We start from the raw sequence: 12,237 nt of genomic DNA on the forward strand, positions 1-12,237 counted from the left end.
GCCTGTCTCTCCATCTACTTGTGATTTCTCTCTGTCAAATAAATAAATAAAATCTTAAAAAAAAAAAAAAAAAAAAAAAGATTCTCTCCCTTAGCCCCTCACTCCCCTTCCTTAACAGGGGTGAGGGAGAGGCAGTATTATTAGATAAAATCTAATGAAACATTAAATGTACATCTCCTATGATGCAGCAAATCCACTGCAAGGAATTTATCATATAGACATACTTGCAGAAGTATAAAAATAGTTGCATGAGGACATGCAGCACTACATTTTCTATTATGCATTATCTAAATGTTCATCAACAAGAGACTGGTGAAATTACTATTCATCCATAGAATTGAGGGCTATTAGCTGCTAGAAAGCGTAAGGTTCTGAGCTGATACTACTAAATCTGGGTGATAGGTGTATGTGGGTCTACTATACTTTTCTCGTAACTTGTGGAAATACTTGCCATTTCCCACAATAACAAGCTAAAAAAAGAGACCTACCACTTACAAAGATAATTACACCACTTCATGTGGCTGATATGAGGACTAAATGAGAATACATGTAAAACACTTAGAATCCTGCCGTGTAAATAACTAACATTTAAATAAAAACATTACTGTAAAACGATACAAAAAGATCTGAGAAAAATCAAGAAACCCACAATATACCTAGTGTGTCGATGTATCTGTATATATACATATACACAAACTTCCCATGTAACATTCTAAAAGAATATACTGAAAACCTCTTGGAAGTCAGACAGGGGGTGGAGACAAGGGGTACATAATTTTTAATTTATATACTCCTCTATGTAGTGTTTGACTTTTCATTAGCATATATACTATCTTTTATAGTGCATAAATACAGCTAGGAGAACAAAAATTTTAATAAGGATTCAATTGTAACTAACGTGCTGGATTTGAGAGCCCCCCCCAAGAAATGTTTATGATCAACCTTTAGTTTGTGATCAACCTTGTGGGACAGTTTAAATAAATCAAGGTCCACTTTCCACTCTAGTACTCTGTCCTCCCTTCCTCCACTGTAAATCAAAAAGGAAGAAAGAATACAGAGTTACCTAAGAGACATCATCTCTGCTCAGAACCCTCCTCCCTTACAAAATTTCTCATACACAGAGAATCTAGACGATTCTCTACGAAGAAAAGGAATCATCTATTATGATACTACAACAAAAGACTAGAACTAAACTCAGTCTGGGACTGAAGTCTCCCCATCCTAATTATCTATTATATTACCCAGAGACAAACTACATTGCTTCCCTGGGACCATGTATTTGAAATGAAGTAGACTCTTCTGAAAATTTATGATCTAATGAGAAACGAAAAAAGCCAATGGAATGTGTAAGAGGTAAACATGAAAGACTGAACCCCTCCAAAACCCAGAACTATCTGCCCTGTAGTCAGATCATAAAAAAGGGATAGTTACACATCAACAGTTTTCTCGGGAGGTTCTTCCTCTTTGATAGGCAGTTCTATGGGCTTTGGTTCTTCTTCCTAAAACCAAATGAAACAATGGTTAATATAAATCAACAGTAAATACCCATCAATAAAAGAATATGAGGACTCAAAAATGAACCAGTTTTCCAAAACCTTCATTCCCCCTCTATGCTCCCCTAACAAGTTAGCATTTAAGGCCTCTACTGATTGATGTTAAGCAATATGGCCAAGGTAGCAGCAAGTTGCCAGGCCAGCGACTAACCTTACTCTCTCCAACTCACCTCTGTTTCATCTCCCAGTACATCTTCTTCATTTGCCTCCTCTTCAGCTAAAGAATATTAAAATATTCAGGTCAAGCCCTGCTAAAAAACCATCTTGATCACTGTACTTAAGCTAAAATTATAATCATTTTGCTTTCCCAAAATAAAATTCAATAATGGAAGCCAGAACTGATGCTTATAAAATCTGCTCCACATGGAGATGATAAGACTATATTCTCTACCTAACATTAATACAAAATTGAACTCCAGCTAGACTAAAAAACTGTAATGAGGTCAAACTATAACATTAATAAAAAGTAATGTAGAATATCTTTAAGATTTAGTGGTAGGGAAGGATTTCTTCAAGAAACAAACAAAACCCTGAAGCAAAAGTGACATATGAAAAACTGCAGATTTTCTAAAACTAAGGACACCATGGAAAAAGAAATGACGAAGAAGGTATTTATTTCTAAAACCAAAAGGGACCAGTTACTAGGAATACAAAATGTCTACATTCAGGGGAACCCCACTGAAACCAGGGTGAAGAAAAATCCCTAAGAACCATAAGCACAAGAAATGTTCAAACTTTATAATAATGAGAGAAATGTAAATTGAACCAAAAGATTAGCAAAAATTAACTCACTTGATAGGATAGTGTCAAGTTCAGGTATGTGGAGGAGATAAAAGAACCCCTATGCACTGATGATGAGAGTACTGTAGATTTACAGAGGAATTTTGGAACACAATTTGGCAGTGCTTCATCATACCAAGAGTACATGTATGAACAGATATTAATTAGCAATCCCACACGTGGGAATATACCCCAGAAAGACACTCACACAGAAATATAAAGGAAGATGAAAGAAGTAGTGTAGGAGGCAATATAGGTGTTTGTTGCCAGGTGAATTAAGTAAAATGTGGTGGATTCCACATATGACAGAACACTATGCAGGAATTTGAATCAATAAACTAGATGACTACACAGCCACAGGCCACACGAATATAAATATATCCTAAAAACACACAAAACTTAGAGAAAACAAGTGAGAAGCAAATATGGCCTCACTGCCAATTATAAAAAAAATAGTGTATACCAAACAATACCACAAGGTTTATACAAGGACAAAGACAAAAAATATATATCAAACACATTAGAATAGCTGCCTAAAGGAGGTGGGATAAAAGGAATGGGTACAAAAGGAAACAAAAATTAGAACGGGGCCCTGTACAATCTAGGATGATAATATGCCTTAAATAAAGCTGGTTCTGTTGGTTTTTAAAAAGGTGGAATTGTAGAATGTCAGAGTTAGGACCAGAGATTCCTTACGTTTATGAATTTTAAGGGTGGCAACATTTGTCTCATTTCATAGATCAGAACAGACACCTACTGAAGTAAATAGTGACTATGCAAAGTTACCAAGTAAATCTCTGGCATAAGAGGAATCAGAATCCAAATTCTCCAATCCTCAGTCTATTGATACTTGTTTTAGCATACTTCCTTTCAAACAATTTGCTGAAATAAAATTTAATGTCTTAAAAAAAGGGAGGGATGTATTTCTTTGCTTTATAATCACTGTTTCAGATGATCAAGAGTTTTCTGATAGAGTTAAGAGCTTATATTACCAACAACCTAAAGGAGGAGAAATCTTCTATGGCAGAGCCAAAAAAAATTAAACCCTTCACTCATATCACTCTGCCTCTACAAAACACTCACCATGCTCTTCAAGATATGCCTGGAGCCTGTTGATGAGATCTTGTTTTATTCCCTTGGTCTCCAAACCACGAGCAAGACATTCCTGCTTAAGTTCAGCAAGCTGAGAAAAAAGAATAAAGCTTTTCCTTAGTTAACAGAATGAACCTGGTGTTTTTAAAAAAGTTCAATCCCATACTACCACTCTTAAACCCACCAACCCTCCAGATCCACAAAGTTGGATCTCTCTAATTAATATTCAATATGCAAGAAGGCTTTTCTAAAAGATGATGAAGAATAAATGTCCTACTTTAATAGAATTCTTACCTATTCATGCAACTATTTATCATCACAAATCCCTAGGTATTTCTAGGGATGGGATGGTGTCTGCACCCCCCCATTTTTCCTATATAGAAAAAAATGAATCTTTAAGTAGAACTAATTATCTAAAAGCAGATTCTTCTTACTATCTATTATCCCAAATCCCTTACTGCAATTTACTATTTACATGCATATAAGCCTTACCACTAAAGAATTAGGTAGACATACATATTAGCTAGTTTAATGTCAACAATGGATCAACTAAAGGATCTATTTCAAAATGAGAAAAATATCTAGTGGCATGCTATCAAGTTCTGTGGAAGTTTTAAATCAGTAACTTGACTAAACATATAACAGCGCTTTGCAGACAACAGAAGGAGGAAGGAAGACTTGATAGATTACTGATAGAACTAAAGGGCAGGGAGGGCAAGAAGGGGAGCTCCTCAGAGAACAATGAGCCAAAAAGAAGATTCAATTTGGAAGGACCAGGTATCCCTATGAAGTATTACATTTATATTCAAAATTTAAACTGTTCAAAAATCAGATGAGCAAGATCTGACTCAACAGTAACTCAAAGGATAAAGACCTCAGTTTGCTACCAAAGTAATTCTAGGTACTGTAACCGAAAAACAGAATCTACATTAAATGATTATTTATTTGATTCTTATTTTAAGAAGCATAATGACACGCTGACCCAAGGAAAACAAGCAGAAAAGGGAAGGCTCCAGAAATCCTATATGCAGATCAGTGCACAAATAGATGGGCACTGAAAGACGACTTCACTGGCTTTGAAGTACAGATCTAAGATCAACCAGAAGTCAGAAAGCAGATCCCTATAAAAGAAAGAACTTTACAATTAACAGAATATGCCAGGCATCTCTGGAAGGCTTTCAACCAAGGGAGCATCTGAAAATGGAGAGGGGCGCTTTTCCCCCTAATACAATGACTGGGCAGGTGGAGCATTCAATGAGTTGGTCAGGCACCAGGGATACTGTGTGGAGAACTAGCCTACTCAACAAACAGCACCCTCTACTGAGAAACATGGTAGTAAATCACCCATTAAAAGCATAGCATAGCCTCTTCTAAAGTCACCTGGGTTCAAATTTCAGCTTTACCACCTATAGCTATGTAACCCTGGATGACTAATTTAACCTCTCTGTGCCTCAGCTGCCTATGAAACAGGGATAAGGCAACAGTACCTAGTCCCTAGGGCTGTTAGGATGATTAAATCAGTAATATTTGTAAAGCTTTTACAATAGTGCTTGGCAGCTAGTAAGCACTTCATAAATGTTAGACACTGGCTTAAAGATTAGACAAGATTAAACAGAATCGCTGCTTCACAGGTTTCCAAATTTCACAGATCAATATATTTTTAATTAGGCAGACTGATGGGGCTGCCAACTTTTTTTTTTTTTTTTTTTAATTTATTTGTCAGAGAGAGCGAGCAAGAGCGAACACAGGCAGACAGAGTGGAAGGCAGAGTCAGAGGGAGAAGCAGGCTCCCTGCGGAGCAAGGAGCCCGATGTGGGACTCGATCCCAGGACGCTGGGATCATGACCTGAGCCCAAGGCAGCTGCTTAACCAACTGAGCCACCCAGGCATCCCGGGGCTGCCAACTTTTTAAAATATTCCAGCCAGGTGGACTGATACGTTTGTAAAAAACAATAAAAACCAGTTATTGGAAAAGAATCACACACTTGGATGTAGCAGTGATGCCAAACTGCTATAAAAGTTTCTAAAAGCTTACTCATTTTTTTTTTTTTAACTTATTGCTAACCACTAACAGCTCATGACCCTGCACTGGCCTTCAGACCAATATCCTGAATATTATTAATCTAGAATGGAGACTCTAAATGATCTCTAAGGTCCATTTCTTAAGAGCCTGGATCTTTTCTACATTGGTACCATGTTTCTTCATTTTCTTTCTGCTTCCTGGAGAACCAGGCTTCTGATCTTAGTTACACTTTAAAAAGTTTCATTCGTTTGGGGTACCTGAGTGGCTCAGTCAGTTGAGCACTCCACTCTTGGTTTGGGCTCAGGTCATGGTCTCGGATCGTGGAATCAGGCCCCATGTAAGGGTCATCACTACGCATGGTGTCTGTGTTAAGATTTTCTCCCTCCCCCTCTCTTTGCGCTCCTCACTCCTCCCTCTGCATGCACGAGCATGCGCATGCTCACTCGGGAATGGTCCCTCTCACTAACTCAAATACAATCTCTCTCTTTTTTTTTTAAAGCTTTTTTGTTTATTTGTCAGATACAGTGAAAGAGGGAACACAAGCAGGGGTAGTGGGAGAGGGAGAAGCAGACACCCCACTGAGCAGGGAGCACAATGCAGGTCTTGATCCCAGGACCCTGGGATCATGACCCCAGCCAAAGGCAGTCGCTTAAACGACTGAGCCACCCAGGTGCCCCAAACATAATCTTTTATAAAAAAGTTTTCTTTTTTTATAAAAGTATTATGTTTACTATAGAATAGTTTGAAAATTCTGAAAAGTACAGAAGAAAAGAGAAGTCTTACATAACCCCAGCAAATGGACATCATCTAACAGTTTAAGTATATCATTTGTGTGATGTGCTTAGAGGGTGCTGTTGTTTACAAAGAATACAACTTCTTTTTTACCCCTAATCTTTCTCAGAAGCCTCCATTCCTCCCCATCACCACCCTGGGTTTAAGTTAACACTTGCTCGTAAATATTCAGGCAATTCAAAGCTCAACCTTCTAAGGAGTTGTTCTTCCCTTCTCTTTCCTTCCCCAATTGTGCCTACATAAAGCCAAAGCTTACAAAAACTCCCTGACAAAGAAACGGACAGTGATGGTTTCTGTATAGGTTTCTGATTTAGACTTGGGAGCTGACAGATTGGTACAACTGGTAGTGTAGCGTGGATAGCATCCATCCCTGCTGGCCACTGGCCCTGCCATTGCCTTTGGTCACTGAAATCTCAGCCCCCACCAGTTTTGAGTCGCTAACCCCCCAACTTTGGCTCATTCATAAGATCAATAATAGCCTAACATTATGTCACAATACCTGTATCATTCACCTCATCACGTAGGCATTCACGTCATCATAAAAATGGTGAGTACAGTATAACGGGTATTTTGAAAGAGACAATGTTATTGTTATTAATCTGTTACTGTCTCTAAATTTATAAACTAAATTTTATTATAGGTGTGCATTTATAGGAAAAAATATAGTATACATAAGGATTCAGTACCCTAGGTTTGAGGCAACCACTGGGAGGTCTTGGAACATATCCCCCATGAATGGGGTGGAGGAAACTACCGTATAACTAGAATCTAATTCCTTCTGGTCTTTCATACAGATTACTGTAACTCTTAACCCTTGCACTTCATTACAGTTTATTCTCCACAAAGTATCCAGAGTGAACTTTTAAAAATTTAAGTCAGGAAAAAAAAAATTAAAGTCAGAACATGTCATTCCTCTATTCAAAATCCCTCCAACTTGTTTCCTATCTCAAGGGTAAAAGCCAGAATCCTAATGATCACCTTAAGGTCCTCTTGTAACACTTTGCACAAGACCCACTCCTGGGGGCGCCTGGATGGCTCAGCTGTTAAGCCTTTCCCTTCAGCTCAGGTCATGATCCCAGGGTCCTGGGATCAGGCCCCACATCGGGCTTCCTGCCTAGCAGGGAGACTGCTTCTCCCTCTCCCATTCTCCCTGCTTGTGCTCTAATATATAAACAAAATCCTTAAAACAAACAAACAAACACCTCACTCTTTTACCCCCGAGTCTCTGCTTTAATATCACCTTCTCTATTAAGGCCTTCCCCAGTCACCCTATTTAAAATTTCAATACCCATAATCGCAGAGTACTACTACCTAACATCTCTCCTATTTTTTTCTACAAACCTTACCACTATTTTAACATACTGTAAATTTGACTTATTTATTGAGACTTTCCCTAGTAAAATATAAACTCCATGACAACAAGAATTTTGTCTGCTTTGTTCACTGCTCTATGCCCAGAACCTACGGCAGTGGCACATGGTAGGCACTCGATAAATACTTCCTGAATAAGTCCCAAACCTTTACTATTAGCTCTCAGCTCTTGAAAAGGAGACCTATATTTCCAACTATTAGACATCTCCAAGTGCAAACCTCAAAGACATTAAGTACAAAACTGAAGTTACCTTCTCTATTGCCCCAAACTGGCTTCTCTCAACCTAGACTACTCAAACCTTGGATTCATCTTTCATTCTCCCATCTAATTCATTTACAACTACTTACAATTTTATATCCCAAATTCTTTCAAATTCATTCCCATTCTAATATCCACTACCTTAATTTAGGTCTTACTAAGTCTATTCACTTGACAGTGATTAAGCACTCACTCCATCAAGCATTATCCTAGATACAAGAAAAATAATCATAAAGAGAGAGAGTCCTTGCTCGTGTGAGGTTTACAATCTAGTAAGAAAACAAGGCTACCAATGATCACATACTTAATGTTTAATATAAAAAGGTACAGGGTCCTACAGAAGTTTTTAAAAAGTAGTCTGATCATGTGTGTGGATATGGAGAACTTATCTAACCTAAGGGTTCCTTGGGTAAATGGTGTTTGCCTGATATCTGAAGGGAGTTAGTACTTAATTAGACAAAGGTATGGGGTATGGAGGTGGCAAGGAACACTAAAGCTGAAAGCATGTGTAACAGTTCTGGGTTCTGAGCTAAAGAAAGACGGTAGTGCAGTGATTAAGAACATGACCTTGGAGACAGACTACCTGGATTTGAGTCACCACTTCTTATTAGCTCTGCAACCTAAGGCAAGTTACTCAATCTCTCTGAGTTTCCATTTTTCTTATTTTAAAGCGGGAATAACAAAATAACAAAGCATTTACCTTACAAGGTTATTATGAGAATTAAATCAGGCAATGTATGTAAATAGATTCGACCAGACCTTGCCACATAGTAAATTCTAAGTAATTGTTAGTAATTAATGAACACAGCTATTCTGAGAAATAAAATGTAGTAAAGCCACAGTGGTTGGCAGTGTGAGAAACTAAGCTGGAGAGATTGCCAGGGGTATAATTAAAGGGTTTTAAGCAGCACAGTGACTACTATAATAAAAATCTAACTGGTAAAAAAATCTCTTGCTCTCCAGACCCCATCCTCCATAATGCCAAAAGAACACAAACTGATCACATCAGCTCTTCCTTTCAAATATTCAAAGGCTCCTCACCTTCTGCCTATGTGACAAAAACCAAACACCTTACACAAGTTAAAAGGCCCTTTTCAATATCATTCCATTCCACCTTTATGGTCACACAGTTCACCTACCTTCCCTTCCAAATTATCATCAATCATCAATGTACTTTATGCTTCAATATTACAAATGTCTCACTGTTCTCAACATTCTGGCACTAAATATCCTTGTGGTTCTCTCCTCTGCAGTAGTCCCGTGTCCCGCTTTTCACCACTGAATGGAAATCTGGTATCGCTACAGTTCAAGACATTTTCACCCACATTCAGTCTCTCTCTCCCACTGTTAGAGTGACTACATTTCTACAAAATCTTCAGAAATTTGCTGTTGATATGGAGTTACATATCAATTCAGATAATATTTTTCCCTCCTATTTCACAGCTTGTTCCTTCCATCTGAGAATCTATACTAAAGCCACAAATTCTCTTTATAAAACTGGGGTTTTAAAAAAAGAGATAAGGGGCGCCTGAGTGGCTCAGTGGGTTAAGCCTCTGCCTTCGGCTCAGGTCATGATCTCAGGGTCCTGGGATCGAGCCCCACATCGGACTCTCTGCTCCCTGGGGAGCCTGCTTCCTCCTCTCTCTCTCTGCCTCTCTGCCTACTTGTGATCTCTGTCAAATAAATAAAATAATGTTAAAAAAAAAAAATAAAATAAAAAAAGAGATAAAAGTCTGGTCAATGCAAAAGTCAGGATCACTCCATCAAGATTAACAGTGGAACCAAGCATTAACTATCCTGGAAGTCAGAATTAAAGGCATAGGTTCTTAACCAGAGGTCCACGGACTCCTCAGGGCTACAACGTAATTTTATGAAGCCCCTCAAATCGCATGCAAAGTATATGTACATGCCTTTTTCTGGGAAGAGGGTTCATACCTTTCATCAGAGTTTCAAAGATATCTGTGACCTCCAAAAGGTTAAGAAGTGCTCTAGAGAAAAAGCAAAGACAAGCAAACGTGATTAAAAGAGTGAATCCTTTTCAGGGGCACCTGGGTGGCTCAGCTGGATAAGTGTCCGATTCTTGATTTCAGCTCAGGTCATGATCTCAGGGTTAGGAGACTGAGCCAGGTATCCAGCTCCCCAAGAGACTGCTTACTCTCTCCATCTCCCTCTCCCTCTCCCTCTCCCTCTGCCCTTCCCCCTGCTCATGCTCTCCCTCCCCCTCTCTAAAAATAAATAAAACCTTAAAAAAAAAAAGCCTTTTCAGGCTGACAGGAGGGTCTCATATTCTTTCAGACTATAATACCTGAAAACACATCAGAGGACATTATTCCTATCAAAATCAAATTAATACAGACCTGACAAACAGATTTTATGGAAAGAATCACTCCACAAACCAACACAAAATCCACAAAGGCAAGTCACAAGACTAGTGACTTACTCCAGGGACTTCAAAAGTGGAATTAATAAAAAGAAAATACTATTCTTCTATTCGTATTTCCCTTTCATCTCACTCAAAACTTTTCAGGGTGCCTGGGTGGCTCAGTCAGCTAAGTGTCTGACTCCTGATTTCCGCTCAGGTCATGATCCCAGAGTCTTGGGATGGAGCGCGGCATCAGGCTCCCTGCTCAGGGGGAAGCCTGCTTCTCGCTCTCCCACTCCCTCAGCTTGTGTTCCCTCTCACTGTCTCTGCAGAATAAAAAAATAAAATCTTACAAAAATTTTTTTTGTTGTTTTTTTGGTATGTTTTAGGACAGACATAACAGTATGGCAGAACATTATTTAAGTAACAAGACATATAACAGAGGTAGTTACTCAATTTTTACTTGTTGCATTAAGAGACCACTGATATAATCTACAGATTTCAGTGCTACCAATTTAACAGTAACTCCAGGAGACACAAAAACCCACTAGAACAGTTTAGAATCCATGGGTGAGAAATCAGATTTCACAGAAAGACTAACTGGTATCAACCAGCATGTGTACTCCCTACCCGCATTCTCTTTACTCCTTTTTTTAAAACCTCATCAAACTTTAAACGATCAGTTTTTGGCTTTGGCTAAATCAGCGTGGTTTGTCCAGGTTCCCAGGATGATACGACCGAAACATCTGATGGGAAAAACTACTGTGAAACCACACATGGACAACTAATCAAGATATTCTCTTAATTCACCTAAAACAAACTACTCATTTCTTCTAGGAGATTAATAATCTCAATGTGAGGAAGCTACCAAGATTCCCAAAAGATACAACCTAAAACCGCCCTGTGACTGAGAGTGTCACCCAGTGGTGACACCAAAAGATGCAGGGTCCACCTGCTATATGAAATGGGAAAAGATAAACCTAACTTCGGAACTGCTCTTCCAAATATTACAGTTACAAGTGAGTTGTCTTTCTAATGATAAGGTATAAGGGTAGGGGATAAGGCTGGCGGGCTGAGAACCGCGTGAGAATTCGAAAAACTTTTAAATCTGAGGTATCTATGCCTTTACTAACCCTTAAGGTCTCCGAAATCCCTGGCTTCTCAGGAGAGGCCTAGCTTCTGAGGCCTCTCCTCACGTTTCAAAGTTAGCTCCGAGGGCGTAACCCCACCTAAAAAAAAAAGGAGTGGAAGCATTCTCTGGATACTGTTTGAAACGTGGGTAGAAATACAAAACGCTGCCATCGTATGCTAACGGGAACCCCAGCTTTGGACAACAGACTGAAAAGCATCGACCCAGGAAAGAAAAAGGGGGTCCTGGCTCCAGCATGGGGCAAAGAGGAGGGGACCACTGACGTAATGCAGCTCTGACGAGAAACGTGAAAAGAGTATAACAGGTTGAAAGCACTTGCACATCCGGTGGGGAAGTGACGGATGATACTACGATGAAGAAAGGGCCGAAATAACAAAGAATACTGTAAAACCGCACGGAGAAATGGGAAATTAGGGAAGGCGTAGTGGGGAAGAAAGGAGGCACAAAAGAAAAGAACTACGGCGGGATCCAGAAAACGAAGTGAAAAAGCCTGCAAGATGAACATACAGTAAAAATAGCAAGCCACCCGGCAGAATTCAGTCCCCAGAAAGGTCTAACTTAGCCTTTCCCCGCCTCACGGTACCTTCAGTTTATGGAGCTCCACCGTCTCCGCCGCCATCTTGCTACCCCTCTAGTCCACTAGGCCCCCACCCACTGCCTCCGCTTCCAGGAGCTCCCGCCTAGGCGCAGATAACCAAGGCCAACCAATCGCTGTCACTCTTACTCCCACCTCACACTATCAATTCTTCCCATTAGTCAATAGCGGACGCCGTTCTCACTTCTCCTAGCAGCTTTCCCCACCTCTCTCAAAAGGTGGGACAGGGAGAGGGGCGGGTTCTGAACGTCCTAAACGGC

At 39.5% G+C, this 12,237-nt stretch overlaps 1 protein-coding gene across 1 annotated transcript in view; it reads right to left on the reverse strand.

Annotated features, from left to right (window-relative positions):
• The window catches only part of SARNP (SAP domain containing ribonucleoprotein), a 45,378-nt gene extending 33,170 nt beyond the window's left edge, over positions 1-12,208 (reverse strand). The window contains exons 1-4 of the mRNA XM_059403351.1: positions 11,966-12,208; positions 3,417-3,516; positions 1,724-1,770; positions 1,432-1,499 (exon numbers count right to left, since the gene is read on the reverse strand). Coding sequence (XP_059259334.1) covers positions 1,432-1,499; positions 1,724-1,770; positions 3,417-3,516; positions 11,966-12,001 — 251 coding nt within the window. The 5' untranslated portion in view covers positions 12,002-12,208. The remainder of the gene's footprint in view (positions 1-1,431; positions 1,500-1,723; positions 1,771-3,416; positions 3,517-11,965) is intronic.
• Positions 12,209-12,237: the final 29 nt, after the last annotated feature.

Source organism: Mustela nigripes, chromosome 6 (genome assembly GCF_022355385.1).
Source record: "Mustela nigripes isolate SB6536 chromosome 6, MUSNIG.SB6536, whole genome shotgun sequence".
NCBI lineage: Eukaryota > Metazoa > Chordata > Mammalia > Carnivora > Mustelidae > Mustela > Mustela nigripes.